This window comes from Eleginops maclovinus, chromosome 4 (genome assembly GCF_036324505.1).
Source record: "Eleginops maclovinus isolate JMC-PN-2008 ecotype Puerto Natales chromosome 4, JC_Emac_rtc_rv5, whole genome shotgun sequence".
Classification (NCBI taxonomy): Eukaryota; Metazoa; Chordata; class Actinopteri; order Perciformes; family Eleginopidae; genus Eleginops; species Eleginops maclovinus.
Window position 1 is genome coordinate 16,092,729 of NC_086352.1, and position 17,109 is coordinate 16,109,837.

General features: G+C 39.7%; 1 protein-coding gene across 8 annotated transcripts in view; it reads left to right on the forward strand.

Annotated features, from left to right (window-relative positions):
* The window catches only part of tcf12 (transcription factor 12), a 67,551-nt gene that overhangs the window by 10,568 nt on the left and 39,874 nt on the right, over window positions 1-17,109 (forward strand). For all 8 annotated transcript variants that reach the window (XM_063881815.1, XM_063881814.1, XM_063881817.1 and 5 more), the window contains one exon: window positions 5,628-5,730. In XM_063881815.1, the coding sequence (XP_063737885.1) occupies window positions 5,628-5,730 (103 nt within the window). The remainder of the gene's footprint in view (window positions 1-5,627; window positions 5,731-17,109) is intronic.

The window sequence follows — 17,109 nt, forward strand, 5'->3', positions numbered from 1 at the left end:
GTCACTGGAATATAATATGACTGTGGGATCAAGTTTCTTTTAACTCAGAGGCCTGGTAAATCATTTTAGCTCATTTATATGTCGATGCCGTCGTAAGTTTTACATGTTGTTCACCAAATGTTGTGTGGTCAGTTGTTGTGCCATAGAGGGTTTCGTTTTTGTCTGTAGTATTATTATGTAAAACAGATATTCAGTGTCAAAAAGAGGATGACTTATGAAATAACTTCAATGCTGATTCAAGAGTCTTCCACTCCCGGGACCCCCCAAACCCCACCTTTATTTGAAGTTCTCTGTTGTGGTTTTTTTTATCTCTGAAAAAACATCATAGTCGATGTTGAAGAATTGAAGTTGTGGGGGAAAAAATGTATCAGTGATACTTACTCATTATCTATTAATCTGCCAAGTACCTTTTCAATGAACTGATTAATTGAGTAATTAATTTACATTATGTCAAACATTTTCACCACAATTTGTGCAATGCAACGTCTTAAAATATCTTATTTTGCACCAAATTTGTCCTAAAGATATTTAACAACCAAATGTAGACATTAGGTTGAAAAACCACTGAAACAATTCATACATTTTAAAATACTTGGCATATTCTGTTCATCAACTTAACAATTTACCAGCTATTTGGTGTATATTTTCAGTGACTAGTGTTGGTGTTTGTGCGTTTGTCAACAGTGGTGAAAAAAGCCAATGCGGTGACACTGTAGGTGATTCCTGGTTTCAAGCAGAGGTTGAATGGGATTCTCTGACCTTGATTTGGCAGATCTCCGAGGCCATTGATTTGTTCCTCTATGGGCCAGTCATAGTGTGTACATGCTGGCAGCAGTAGAAACTACAATAAACTACAGTACATGGCTCTGGTCTGACTTCTAATTTTGAGCTCACAAAGAATGTAGACATGCTTGATATCTTAACTAGATATAATTAGTGTATTTACAGTTGTTTTTATTTGTCACTGCAAATGTCAACCAGCTAGTAAATGATGACTCTTATTATATCCGGGGTAACATGGGTCTACCCTCTGCACAAGTAATAAGAAAACATACGCATCCAGGGGAAAACACAACAACTTACTCAAGGAAATGGAAATGGAGGTTTTGAATCAAATACCCATGGACCCAAAATGTATTTTATTTGGCATTGGGAAAGGAGATGCTTGACATTTTGTCTCCCAAAAGAGCAATAAATGTGTTTTGCATTTGTAAAATAATAATAACATAGAATGAACTTTGCAATTTGAACTGCATCACTATTGTTGTGTTGAAGTGAGAACATCTCACTGATTTTGTAAGCAAGTGTGAAGAGCTCTCTCCTGTTTGTTTGTCACTCACACATTGGTTGTTCTAGATGCCCTGTATGAATTTCATTTAATGTCAATCTCCTGTCACTTTCCATTACATTTCAGTTAAATGTCAGAGCCACTCGGGCTGCGTTACCTTGTTTATTTCTCTGTGCCCTTCCCGAATGAACATCCACAGGCTATGGTAACATAGGCAGCCCGATTTCAATTATAAGACGGAGTCACTTGAGATATCTGTGCTCCAGGTGCATATAAATGAGTGCTTCTGACATTGCAAGGCACAGCATCAGCCAGTAGACAGCTGTTTGCACCACCATAAGGCGTGCACGCACACAAGCAAATGCCCCATCCTACACACTCACACACATCGTAGAATGATACAGACCTGATTTATTTAGCTTATAAAATATGATATCCTATATTTTCTGCTTTGAGATGCAACCAACGTTTCTTATGAAGCTCAGTAGTTTAAAACATGTGTTTAAGTGGTTTCAGTTTTTTCAATGAAATATGCAGTTTAATACCGACTCTGGCCTGAAGTGTTGATCATGTTAAGTTTCTGTGTGTGTGTGTGTGTGTGTGTGTGTGTGTGTGTGTGTGTGTGTGTGTGTGTGTGTGTGTGTGTGTGTGTGTGTGTGTGTGTGTGTGTGTGTGTGTGTGTGTGTGTGTGTGTGTGTGTGTGTGTGTGTGTGTGTGTGTGTGTGTGTGTGTGTGTGTGTGTGTGTGTGGTAGTAGCTACTAAGTGAGACATAGGTCAGATATTTAACTTCATATAAATAAAGCTAAGGGGGCCCATACGAAAAAGACTGACTAACATATTGATGCTGATTTTAAGTTTTCGTACCATTTGTATAAAGTTATGAGAATTGAAGCAGGTTAGAAAAACTGCCACTTTCTACCTTCTTCCAATAATGTCTGCTCTCAATTTCAATAAAAGCCAATGCACTACTGTTATTTTCTGGCTCACAGTGCCACATTTGTGAGTTTGTTTGCTACCATAGCTAGATTTTATAAAAGAGCAATATGGTTTTACAGCTAAGTTGGATGAAGTATGAAAATTGAGGGAATGAACAAAAAACGTGGACGTTTTATAGACAAGTTGAATTTCAACCAAAACCTTTAAATGATTTGGAAAAAGTTGAAAATGCAAGTACCGGTAGTCAAAATGCCAAACAAGTGACTCATAGGTCAGATATTTAACTTCATATAAATAAAGCTAAGGGGGCCCATACGAAAAACACTGACTAACATATTGATGCTGATTTTATGTTTTCGTACCATTTGTATAAAATTATGAGAATTGAAGCAGGTTAGAAAAACTGGGAACATCCTGTATCTTCCATCGTTCACACATATATTTCTGCGTAATTGCAGAAATTATTCTGTCCCTTATGTTAAGATGTCGTCTTGTCATTTTTCTAGAATCAAATCATTTGATTAACAAATGAAAAACCATTTCCCAAATGATGCCTTAAGCACAATATCTGTCCACTGCTCTGTAGAAAGCCTAGTTCTTCTTTCTCCGTCTGTTACAAAGGGAATTCACTCTTGTCCCTGAGCTTGTTTGAGCTGGTGAGCTACGACTGTGTGATCAGTCAACTGTGAACAGTCCCGAGCCCGCCGTGCTGACCTTGGCTCCGAGCCAGTCGCTGTATCCTGGGCAGCTGTGGCTGTAGGCAGGCGGTCTGACAGTCGAGACTGTGCCCACTGCCACCGCACGACAACCCCCATTTCCCAAGTGCCCTGCCCCGACTTGATTCCCGACCCCACACGCATCCATCACGACTGAATCATCGCGTCCCAAACTGCCACATACAGCCACACGCTCACCTGGGACACAGCACCAAGTGTGAAGGAGGCGACTTTTTAAACGGCGTGGCGAGTGATTGGGGGCCAAGGCGCGAGCCCCGGACTGCACGCTGCCACAGAGATCTGACAGTTATTCAGCCAATAGTGCCAACGCGGCCCTGTGGCAGCGGTGACAGTGTGTGTTAGTGTCTCACATAGATGTAGGCCACCAGAGTTTTGGAATGATGAGGCATCTGTGATTGATGATCCACCAGTCCCAGAGGAGTAAACAAACACACAAACACACACACCATCACACACATTTAAACACTTAGCATAGATTGACAGTGGCAGTCATAACAATCAAAGGGAACCAAATGCTTTCTAACATTGAGAAATCTGTATTAAATGTAAGGCTACAGACAGCATTACTTCTAGAAATGTGAAAACAGCTTGCTCAAAAGCTAACTAATAAACACCATATTTGTTGTTTGTATAATCTTAAAAAATTAGAATCAACGGTTTTATTCCTTGCCTGAAAGAAGCTACCAAGAGTTGGCTCAGTAATACTTAAACACAAAATTCAATGAAAATGGTAAATTGTATTTTAACTCTTGGGTTTTGGTGCAGAAAACAAATTTGATTTTTTAATTTAGCTTCAGAGGTGTTGTTTTAAGTCTTTGGCCAGAGACACGCAAGCTAAGTTTCCAGTCTTTATGCTAAGCTAGGCTAAGCTAAGCTAACCAGCTACTGTCAGTTACCCTTTGTTAAATGGACAAATATAAAAGGGGTATCATTCATGTCAGCTAACTCACTGCCAGAAAGCAAATAAATGTATTATTAAAGTCTTGAACTATTCCTTTAAGTCTGTATTTTGAAGCATTTCCCTTTTTTAGCTGCAGAAGAAAGGAGATTTTTTTTCGCCTGCTTACGTTGTGTATGTGTTGGTCTGTGTGTGTTAGTTTACCCGAGCCTCTCACGGGGCTGTTGTTATTATTGAGTCTGTTCATGGTGTGATTAACAGTGTGTGCGGCCTGGCGGGAGCACAATAGGGAAACTCGGAGGATTCCCTCGACGCAGCGCAACACTCCAGTGCCTTTGAAATTACTCCATCACCATCCACTCAAAAAAAAAGATGGATAATAAGATTACTTCTCTTACTGTATATTGAATGCAAAGGGTATGAGATGGTGAAAATAGCTCTATAGAAAGGCAAGCCTTCTGCTGCTCGGTCCCTCTGCTGGGAGTTAATGTAGTTTGGGGAGATGTTTTTGACTGGAGCACTGGAGGATTTTCACAGGGTTTGGGATTAGCCCTGTAACAGAGCATCTTTTATTACATGGGACCCCGAGTTTCAAAAACCATACTGTGACCGATATTTAGACCTAAGCCCCTGAAGCTGATAACTGTCATGAAAGGGACTGTTAAGCTGCAGGAGAAAAAGGCAATTTTTTAAAGCTGCAGGTACCGGGAATGACGTAGGATTGCATCTCTTTGTTTCCTCCACTTGTTTATAACAACACCTTTGTATGAAATGTGAATAAATAAACCTGTTATAGATTAAAAAAGAAGAATAAAGAATTACGAATAAATGTGATTATGATTAAGGAAAGGTTTCTGCAGGTCCAGATGTTTTCTAAGAGCTGAGAAACCGGCACACATGTTAACAACATTCACCAATTGTTCATAATAGGTTGGTAAAACAAAGATTAAATGCTGATAATTTCAGGTTCAACTAACCCTTATCCTAACCCAGATATTGTAAACCTGTTATAATGTATACAGAAGTGTTTTTAAACCAACCCAACTGGCTAAAGAAATGTCTTGCTATACCTGGTACAATAAGAAAAACAAACAAATTGCAAATAAAACAATTTTGAGTTTACTGAGCCTGGTTTAGGTACACCTCAGTCTGTTTGAGGACATGTTATGCAGAAAATGTATAATTAATAATAAAAATGATGACTACTTTTATACAGCGCCTTTCATGCAGCTTAAAATGCTTTACAAAATAATAAAGGCAGAGATATCAAATAGTCTAAATTGTAATCTGCAACAAACTGCATTAACAACAAATAGCAGAGTATTAATAACAGGTTGTAGGTAAGAGTAAGGATGTAAGGTGAATCTTTAACAGGCACTTAAAAGCCTCAATTGATGTTGCTGTCCTGAGATCAAGATAAAAGCTAAAAGGAGGCATTATAGGCTTTCACATCCACAAGGCATGGCTGATGTTAGATAAGGTAAAAAAACAACAACAACGAAAGAGTAATACGTTGCTGTTTCTTCCACAAAAACAGATATAAATATTGGTATCTTCATTGCGAATAATGGGTTTATTAATGTAATCAGAAACAGAGATCCCTTTCTTTCTCTTTTTTTTCTTTGGACTATTGCACAAGAAAGGTGACAGTTTATTAGCATAACCGACCAGTTGTGCTCTCCTCTGACTAATTAGCAGTATGCCATCTCACTCTCAATTAGTATAGTTGCCAAATAATGTGCCTCATATTCTGATCTCTTCCCCCAGGGTTTCGCCGACAGCCCTCATTACGGCGATCATTTGAGTGACAGTCGATTAGTGTCCCATGAAGGATTGTCCCAAACACCTTTCATGAACTCCAACATAATGGGTAAGTAAGTGATTCTCTTCCACTCACTGCTCACATGCCCTTTGGTATTGGAGGACATCCTGTTAGAAAATTGCCTGATTGAGGTTAAGGCACATCATGCATCTGGAGGTAACAGTACCGAAAGGCTTTGCCAGGCTGCGGGGCTATTTCCTGCTGTCTTTATTTCTCCCTTAATCCCCCTCCCCTCTCCATATCTCCCTCTTTTCCTCCTGTGATGACCCTCCCCCAGGCTAGAAGTCACGCCATCAGTATAGCTTTCCGTCATAAGAAGCCGTCTTCTAGACATCAGAACGCCCTCAGCTACTTCTATTGGCAGCAGGGTAGTGATTTCTTGGCACCGGGTTAATCTGACTGTTGTAGCAGAGGCCTTCACACACACAGGAGTCAAATAATCTGAATTTGTTATAGATGATTTAATGTTCACTATGTGTTGCTGTCTTTACCTCTGAATTTGTCAAGTCAGGCTGGCCTCATTGTTTAAAACACAGCTTGATTCCTAGAAGATGTCTATAGAAGATTCCTAGAAGATGTGCACCCTTTCTTTGACCCTGTTTAATGTGTTCACAAATTTCAAGAATTCAAATAACATAAAAAAATGTCAATATTGAGGTGTGATCTCCCTTAATGTACTTTAGGTTAGGTCAAAAGATGCAGAAGCTGCCGGTTTCAGCCATATATTTATTCCTTTTGTTATCGATCTATTTTGACATTTTTCCTAGCTTGTTAGCTTGTCATAATCACAAGACCTTGAGTTCAGATGCAACACCAAGTATAATTTCTTTACCATGTCCTATTTTTTATTCAGATAATGATTACAAAATCCCCCCCTCTTGCAACCACATACTCTTATTTCTGACCAAGCTTTCCTATTAAAACAAGTATAGCTGTGTGTTATCCAGCTCTTTGTCCTGGTATCATTGATGTGTGACCACTTGACGGTTTTATGGCTAACTATCTCTCAGCGCATTATGTAATGACCCTAGAGACTGGTCTCCTAGGAAAGCGATTAGTTCACAAATGGGCGCTGCTGAATTGAAACTAAATGTTATCTTTCTTGTAATTGATCACATGACTGTTTCTCAACCACACACACACACACGCACACACGCACACGCACACACACACACACACACACACACACACACACACACACACACACACACACACACACACACACACACACACACACACACACACACACACACACACACACAAACTCACTATGCATATCTCTCCCATTTGCAACTGTGTCTGTAATTATGCTTACAAGCTGCAGAGTTTGGATGTGATCTGTTGCAGTGATATGTCAGATTCAGACAGCATGATTGTAAAGTTGCCTGTGCTTATCTCACGCTTGGAATTCCAAATGTAAGTTATATCAGAGAGTAACATAGATTTAGATAGATAACATAGATAGGATCCTCAACAAACCACCTCTGAAAGGTTAGTTCTCTGAACAGTTATACTAACACTTTAATGTCTCCTGTAGTCGTGGCTCTTGTTGAATCCAGTCAATCACTCCAGTTGTTTCAAATCAGGTCCTCTGCACCTCTCTGGGTGTTACACAGCATGTATAAAGATCTTGGGTAAACATTAAGCAAATGGTTTGCCTGAGGCTGTGGGTGTTGGATGATAAAATACTGGCAACTAATAGATTATTTAGTATTTTGAAGGTCGTAATTCTGGAGCTTACTAAACAATCATTGCAACTGATTGCGGATTGTCGGATAATATGATTGTTGTCATGATGGGAGTTGGGACTCCATGGTATTTTATCCTCATAACGTCCCCTGTGGCCACATGCCACACATACGTGCAGCCCCATCACTGTTATAAATACAGTGATGTGTTTGTAGCCTGAATCCATGCTAATTGTAGATGCACTTCTGGCTTGGTGCTTGTCAAGTGTTGGTGAGTAAAGATTCTCTGAGTTCAATAAGGGCTCGAGAAACTGGAATGTATTATAATTGCTCTGATTCATTATTTTTAAATAAAGTACAAAGCAACCTTATTAAATCTTTGCACCTTGTGTCATCTCACGTCTTTTGTTAAAAGTTGCACTTGAACAAATATTTCAAAGACCACAGCAGGTAGCTGGAAATAGGTAAGAGAAAATAAATACTCAGCAGGTTTATTTATGAATCGGAAAAAAAGGAAGCTGAACAGCCAGGATTGCAGTAAGACAAAAAAAAGTAAAAAAGACCAGCCTACCAATTTAACAACTGTTTTTTTATTACCAATATTTTTGAGGAAAATCTGAACTATTTTGTTGTGTTGAAAGTCAGCTTGGTGTGTCGCAGTGCCCTCAGGATGTCTTCATGTTTCCTGCCTTTTTTCAATGTGCCTTTTAGTCAATGTTCCTGAAGGGAAAGGCCAAATACATAACCTCTTATGACATACTTTCCAAACCATTCTTTGTATTAAAATGGCAACTCTGATTAGAGATTTCCTTTGGAATAAATACTAAATTATTAGTTTGACGTAATGAGAAATAGTCCTCGTACATTTTTTCCTATTTTCAAATATTCCTACTGCCTGGCCAAATAGCTTTAAGCTTTAATTTATTTTTAGATAGAGGGAATGAACACAATGGAAAACCAAAAAATGTTGTTAAAATTCTATTTAAAAACTGACCACTGTGAAAGTCTTGTCCTCTGCAGCCTCTGTGCTGCCTCTAGTATGTGCCTGCTAAACGTCAAAACAACAGTTATAAAATAGATCAAATAAACCAGAAACTAACAAAAAGTAACATTAATGTTTTTTGATTTTGGGTATTATGAATTGTCTGTGGTTGAATTTGGCCTAAATCTAAAACATCGGACCAACAGTGGAAGACCTCTGACAAAAAACACATGATACAAACGCCATAACTATTTGTTAGTTTTTCCATTACATGTCTGTGGTTTGTGTGTGTGTGTACAAACAGAAATAACTAATACTATACCAAAGCTCACCTCAAATATACCCAACCCCAAACAGATCATGCCCTCCATTTATATATTTTGTATCTGTTGTCTTCAAATTGCTTTTCTATCTTCTAATTTTTTTTCACATCTGTCCGCTGCTACTTATTTGTGATTTCTAGATCGATGACATCTGTTTTTGCCTTTCTAGTGTCTAAATTGTCTACCCATGTGTATGCACATTAGTGAATAAAGGGGGATATAAACAGTGTATGTGGTTTGCGCGTCCAATCTTGTAAAGGCATCGATTTTTACTGTCAGTAATAAATGTGCGTGACTCAGTGGGACCAGGATTCCTTTTACTCAGTGGGACAATGAAAAAACATTAATCATGTCAGTATGTAGCTCCAGTAAACAAAACGGTCTAAACATGTTGCTTCTTTGTATTTCAAGAAGTGAATGAGGTTGATGGTGGGTATTAGGTGGCTGATATGGGGCACTCACAAAACAGGTGTGTTGAATGGTAAGGATGGGGGTTTTTGGACTGAAGATGGGGAGCTACTGACCGCTTAACGGTGACACGGTTCTCCCAAGGGGCTGACTCCGTGTTAGTATGAATCAGCTGATCGGGCCCTTACATCTTAGCCCTGCCCTCTTGCGCTACAATCCTCTTACCAACTCGAACGTCATCCACTGCATGCTGCTAGACAGGTGGCCGCCACATTGTTCATGCTTATTAAAGGGCACTATGGAAAAACTGTGTCAGCCCCTTTGATTCAACTGCGCATCACATGCAGTAAGAGACCGCACAGCACCGTGGCGTATCGTTCAGGGAGATTTCCAGTTACACGATGTGATTCCTCTGGCCTCAAGGACATACAAAAACTTGCCATCCCGAGATTGGGGTGTCACACATACGTTCAGTTCTAGAAGGTAAACGTTGAAAAAGCTAATCAGGAACTATTGTGATAATCTATTATTGTTAAAGAAGTTTGCAAAATCTCTCAAATATATCTCCTGATTTCTCTCTTTTCATATACCATATTTTAATGAATATTTTGGGGCATTGGACTGTAATTGAATCACCATGTAATTTGAAAACTAGGACAAACATTTTTACCAATTTGCTTTTTATAAGCCACACTTTTAATTGATAAATATCTTAAAAAAAGGTTTTCCAAATATACCCTGTGACTTCACACCAGCAAAAATTACATTACAAAAATATGAATTGCAAGCCCTTTTTGCCCTTTTCTATTCCAACCTCTTGTGACGACAGAAATATCTCTGTGTTTGAATTGTTCAGCACTGATTGGCTGGCAATTAAAATGTTCATTGTATCGTAATGATGATGTGACATTCACTAATGACTTGAAACAAAGATAAATGTTTATCCTCCAACTGTTTTAGTATTACACATTTATATTATTGATTCACACAGTTGTTTTCCTTGATTGTCAAATTTTTGTAGGCAATCTGATGAGTTCAATGGTGTTAATTTAGTGAACCTCTCTTCTCTGTGGCAGCTACTCTTCACTTAAGGTTTCTTCAGGTCTTGAGGTTTTGTTTCTCAGTTGTTATAATTGCGTAGCCACAGGGATAGCCAACAGTTCACAGCCCTGACAAGGAATGGTTTGATCTAATTATCTGCTAAGATTTGTTCTTGTGGTGTTAGCTCGATTACGGGAAGCCAGTGGGGGAAGTTGATTTCAAGTAATCTGGGCAATTAACAGAGGCGATGAGCTAAAAGAGCTGCTCTTTGCTCTTTTACTTCACGCTGTAGTATGATTGGACGTGTGTGAGTGTGTGTTTGTGTTTGTGTGTGTGTGTGTGTGTGTGTGTGTGTGTGTGTGTGTGTGTGTGTGTGTGTGTGTGTGTGTGTGTGTGTGTGTGTGTGTGTGTGTGTGTGTGTGTGTGTGTTTATGCTGCTTAATGTTTGCCTTTTCATCATTATTTACTTAATGGACTGATATTATTTGCCGTCAAGTGTAGTAAGCCTTCCAATTTTCAGGACTAACATCAGATGATGCTTTAGCGTGCATGTGCTAATTAAGAGGACAGGGTTGATGATGTAGCTATTTACAGCTACCATTAGTCACAGTGTGTGGATTTAATTGAAATAAGTAGGAATAAGTCCTATGGGGACACCAAAGACCTTTGAAATCCATTATTGGGTCATTTTTTATATATATTTTAGATGCTATTTTTATACAAATGATCTTCACTGTTCAACTCCAAAACATGAAAATAAATTGATTAAATAGGTTGTTTTAGTGTTCAGTTTGGCCTAACTAAAAAGGCAACAACCATAAGAAAACATAATATAATAATGGATCATTTATTGTTAAATATTTGCTAATGTTTTTTATGTTAGTCCTTTTTAGTATTGTGTTTCTCTGCTGGAGTCCACAGGTTCCTGTCTTCTTAAGTTGTAAAATGATGGTTTTGCCACACCTCAAATCAAAATGATCTGCCTGGATGGATGTAATAGAAGTCATATTCTTTTAATCATATGCTGTGTATTTGTCTTTGCTCTCTAGGTAGTTGAACGCGATAATGCATGCTGGTAAAGGCAAAGTAATAATACACTGCTGGAACCTGAAATTTGCATCACATTAGCATTCAGTAAGTGTTTTATGGTGCAGTTGTTCCCTCTCCTAATCTAACAACTGTGCAAACAAACATATTCTTGTCTGTCGGTTTTGTTTATTTAAAAGTAAAGAATAAATTGAGTTTTTCGATGACGTTGCAGTTTTTTAGTTTCAAAAGGTCCTTATTCTACAATCCTTTATGAACTATTCTTAAAATAGAATGAATCCCTACTATTCTCCCTTTCCATTTCTAATTATTCCTCAAGGCGTTTGGTGAAGTGTCCAATCCCACATCACACTGGCCTCCCCGGTGTGTTTTTACTTGGGCATGTTTCATGTGCTAATGCTCTGTCTCATGGGAGACCCCTCCTCAGACCGAGGCTGTGATGGTGGCCAGGTGCTGATCAGGTGTGCACTCAGTTTCCTTCCTCCTGCAGTGCGGGTCACAGGTGCTGCCAACGATGCTCCCTCTCCCCACTGTCATTCACATACAGTATGCTACAAGCCTTTACAGTAATAGCTAGATACAGTAATAACTCATGACTCTTTTTTTGCACATTCACTGTCAAAAGTGCTAAATGTGTATATGTACTTTATATATTAGCAGAGAAGGAGGGACGAGGAGCTGTGGTGCGGTGCAGTTTATGGGATGTAGCCGGTCATTATGCAGAGCTGCAGGGTGTGCTTATCTATTACTATGGTCAGTGGAGCATGAAGAGCTGAAGACGAGCTGAAAGGGCGCAAATCCCCTTTCTCTATCAAATCTAAGCCCTCGCCACCCTCGTGTATCTCTCAGACAATCTCTGCCCTGCCCAGACCTGGCCCGGGCCCCCAGCATGCGACTGGTTAGGCTGCCCAGCTGCAGAGGATCAGCTGTAGTCTCTCAGGCCTTGAGGGCTGTCTCTCCAAAGAGGAAGGAAGAGCTGGCCAAGGTGTGATGACATAACAAGTCATCATGCACCATGATTGTATTTGTTTTTAGAGGAATGGTGTCTTCAAAGACAACGCTTGTCATTCGTGCTGATTGGCAAGGCCAAGTTTGGTTATAAAGTGTGCATAATTGTGAACATTTGTGTCTGCAGATTTTTAGAAAACACGCCAAATTCTACAAACTTCATTTTCTTAAAAAGTTAAGATAAATCTGAATTCTGTGGCTAAGAGCCATTGTGCTTGTTGGCCTTCCTGTTGATCCCACATCTCTCTTTTCCACTCCCTTTCTTTCTTTCCTTCCTGCCCCCTTTCTCTCTTTTTCTCTCGCCTCATGCTGCCTGCAGCTGATGCCAAGAAGAAAGTTGGAGATTATTACAAGCGCAAAGCTTAAAGGGAAATTATTCATTCAGAAGAATTACTGTTAGAGGAACAATTAAACTCTGCTGACTTCAGCGCTCGGTGCTTCTTTTGCCAGCAGCACTGAATATCTTATCACTGTGTAGTTTCAAGATACACAACAACAAGAAGCCAGTGACCATTGAGTCTTAACATTTTGTGTTTTGAATCTTCTTTGCAGAAAGCCATACTTACTGTATATAACGTTAAACACAAAGTGAGTATGTGACTCCGTATTAAATTGGATGGATGGACACATTTTTCACATGATCTCTATAAATTGCAAATGTATTGTGACTTTATTGTATTATTCAATTTTGGCTCAAACTCAATTTTTCGGGAAATAACAGATGTTCTCCTTACAGCACTCCTTAGGCAAAGATGCATTGGTTTTCAATAGACCAACCTCAATAAATAAAGTGTATTGTACAGACCTTTTACACACATTTATAGCTGATCTTGTACATTGGTCATTCCTGTGTCATTTCTATTCTTTAAAAAAAAGGTGCAAATGAACTGTAAATTATCATTGAAGAAAAATACCAACGGCATTGTACCTTGTCATTTAAAGAGGCACCTCATAACTTCTCCAATGTAGGCTATTTGAACGGGTCATAGAGCACACTTGAGTATAAAATAAGGCTTGCTTGTACAGAGGAGTATGAAAGTTGGTGTGTCAAAGTCAATGTCGGTTGACTTACATTCATCAGAACTTGGAATAACCCAGTACTCGTTTTAGTCACTTTTGCTCAGTAGAATTGTGGTCAGCATGAAATCAAATCACAGGTTGAGTCCTGAGACCAGCCACAGAAAGCCTGGCCCACAGTTGCTGGCTTACTTCTCGTGCCCACCACTCCTAACCCCCGCCCCCATGTTTTCCACACTCACAACTGCTCTCCCAGGCGTTCTGTGTCCATGCTGCATGTGCTGGCAAACAAAATGCGAGATAATGTAACACTCCTTTCTTTTTGGACTGTAGTGGAATGTGATTGGTTATTAACTACAAACATTTGTTTCGCCTTTACTCCCACGTGATAATGGATGGCAGTTTGAGGTGTGGGAAGTGTAGAGAGAAGCTCTGTGAGACTTTTTCTTTACAATCTGGGGGTACATTTCTTTTCGTCAAATCAACCAAACTCTTTTAACTGCCTGCTATGCTTTCTGCCCACAATACAATTCCCTCCCCACAGAGAGCAGTCATGAAAAGATGTATTCCCTTCAGGCTGTTTTGGCGTTTTATGTTGTTAAAGTGTTTTAAGGAACTCTGTATGGAAATATGCCCACAGTGCTTAGAGCTGGGTCGGCATTCCTAACCCATGTGTGTATCCTTCCTTGTCCTTCACCTCGTTCTCTGTAGTTTTGCTGTTCAACAGTTGTTTGGCAAGTAATACCAAACATCGTCACACACTTTGATGTCACACACTGACTTGATTTTCAATATCCGACTAGGGGACATTTCATCCAGCTTGTTAATGTGCTCCTTGCTTCCCTGGAAAGCCTTCATTCAATCCAAGTGGGACGATGCTGGCGAGCTCACACGTGAATGTGCGATGGCGGGGGAGCACGTTAGTGTCCCTATCGAAGCGGCATCCATTACAGTGTTGGTGTTCACATGGTGGGAGATGTTATTAGGGAGCTCATCGCCCTCCTCCTCTGAGAGAATGGATGTGTGATTATGAAGTCATCAGCCATGAACCACTGAGGCTGCACCCCTCCTCATGGGTCCTCAGGGTGCCATTGATTGGTGACCATGTGTTTGTGTCTGATAGACTGTGAAATGGTGTGTTGCTGCACGGCTGTGTCACACCTGCGTCCCACAAAGGTGATTGATTGGTTTGGTCATGTGGAATGTTCCCATCTGGTCCGCAGTAATGCATTTTTTTCCTCATTCGTGAATAACAAGCGCTAGCAGGAGAATAGTTGGGCTTCGGGAAAAAAGGCAAAGGCCAAGCGAAAACATTTTCCCCTCCACACCACCCCCTCTTTCGTTTTTACCGAGTTAGAAAAAATTCAAACAGACAGGGCCATGGCACCTGATTATCCCGGGAGGGGATGAATATGATCAGGAAATCCACATCTTCTCTTCCACATAGAGATGGATTTTAGTTGAAAATAAACAGTTTAGCTAGTGTTGCTACAAGCAGCAGCTCCTGGTTTTGAAAGTCACACCTAAAGAACCTTTGATGTCTGTGATTTACACCTCTCCTTGATTAGTATCGCTCTTGAGATGTCTAGTCTAATCTAAAAGCAATTGAGGTAAGCCCCCCCCAAGTCTAATGTGTTATTCTGTTTCTCACTGCTGCATTCCTCCTGGTTTGATTTCTCTTAATCCTGGTCCCTCTCCTTTAATTGATCTATTCATTCCAGCTAATGGCTAATTACACATCAGGCTGCATGAGCAGATGCATTTATCATCATAGTACGTAATAATCAGTGACATTTATACAAAGAAAAAAATAAATATGCAAATAAAAACTCATTAACATTTGCTCTTGCTGTTTTGAATAATGTCACTGCTGACAAGGCTGTTCACAGGAATTAATGTTGATCTCAGGGCAGGGGGGACATGTTCCCTCAGTGTTTTGAGGCTCTGTTATGTTTCTCTGTCCTACTCTTGTCACTGATTATGGGCTGTAGACGTTCAACCCTGACCAGGGAGGAAGCTTGTGTGGGACTACCTTCCTTCACTGTTTCCTCATCCTCCCTGACCTGACCTCTAACAAAGCTTTGTCAGGAAGGATGTACACACTCTTAGGAAAAGGAATATAAGGAGGCATTTTAAATGGCATTGAGCCTGTCTTACTTCCAAGGCATTTCGAGATTGCAACACTTGCCTTTATGTTGAGAAGAGTACCGTCATTATGAATTCATCTTCACACAATCAGGTTCTTATATCCTTTAATTTTCACAGAAATTAGCAGTAAGCACAGCACAAAGCTAGATGGCAATATGTAAGTATTGTAGCTTCCATAAAAAGGTCTCTTTTACCCAAACTTAGGCCTGACAGGGATTTGACATTTAGAAATGAACCTGTTTAATGTGTTGTGGTTAGATGCCACGGAGTCATATGGCAACATAAACAAGGACACAAACAGCAAACATGTGTGAAAGCAAACAAAACAAAAAACAAGTGCTCTAGCGTGTGATGAATTAATTACATTTTTACATCAACGACTTCCTCATCCTGTATTATATGATCATTTTCATGATACTGGCTCTCCTTGGAGCAATGAAAAGGGCCTTGTTTTCTGCGATGAAAAAAAATAGGGAATACATCTGAGAGGCGCTGTAGCACGCTCACTAATTGGCTGTTTTTGTGGCGAGGGTTTTGAATTGATCCCTTGAGACGCTTAGGTCACTACCGCTCACATCCTCAGAGAGAGGAGCTGTACTGCAGCCCAGTGATCAATACGGAGCCACACTATCAATGACTGCCTGCTTGCTTTCTCCTCCAGTAAGATTTCAGCACCAAATGTTGTTCATTCACTTCACTATCTCGGCATGTTGGTAGTGAAGATGAATGGGATTGCACCTTTTGATATACATTTTCTAATAAGTGTCTTTATTTAATATAATTTTTACCTACTCAATTTCATATTTAAACAATGGCCAGTCAAAGGTGTTATAAAGTGATGCACGCTATCTCTTTAATGTAGTAATTGAAGGCAATCAAACACATAGCCCAATGCTTTTTAACCCACAAATTCCCATTGAAATAATTGTGTTATTATATTCTGTAGACACTATGTTGTCATGGAAAATTATGGTTGATAAAGTTAATCCACAATGAAAAACTATTGCTCAGTGTTACTGAAATAAAGCATGTGCACAGATGCTTTTACATGGTTGGTGAAGGGGTGTTTGGAGTGAGTTGAACAATCAAACTTTTCACATTCATACCAAAGTGCTTTGTTTGCAAGAAAATTGCTCACTAAACTAAATATCTCTCTCAGGATCATGACTCATGTGGTCTGACAACCCTCGTATTTTATTTTGTGGTGATCGCAGAATCAAGCATGTGGAATGCAGTTCAAGAAACACGCACATGTCTTTAAGATAGTTGGGGTAAACTTGTGCAATAGTAAAGAACATCTGGGTAAAGTAAGCGAAAGAGAAACAGTTCTTCTTTATGTTTAATCTGTTGCTCTGAGCTAAGCATCCTGTGTGAAGTGTGGGATGGCTGTCTGACAGTACAGTATGTCAGTGAAATGCAAAGAGTTACAACATAGAAATAGAAAAGCTAAAACAAGAGACCTTGAGCTTCTAATCCCAACCAAAATGAGTCACCAGGCAAGAAGGTCAAGAACAGAACGGATAGCTGAAATAATGCACTTTCTTGGCTGCAACGACAGAGAACGACAGAAAAATAGGTAGAAACAAACCTCCTTTGATAACATGCACATGACAGCAGCCTGGAGTAGAAGAACAGTGAAGGAATGAAAGCATGATATTTTTTTGTCTGGCTAAACAATAGCTGATGTCCAATACACAGGGCTATATTTAGCACCACATGGGCACAACACATCAATCACTTGTCATCGGGCTGTGAAAATAATGTT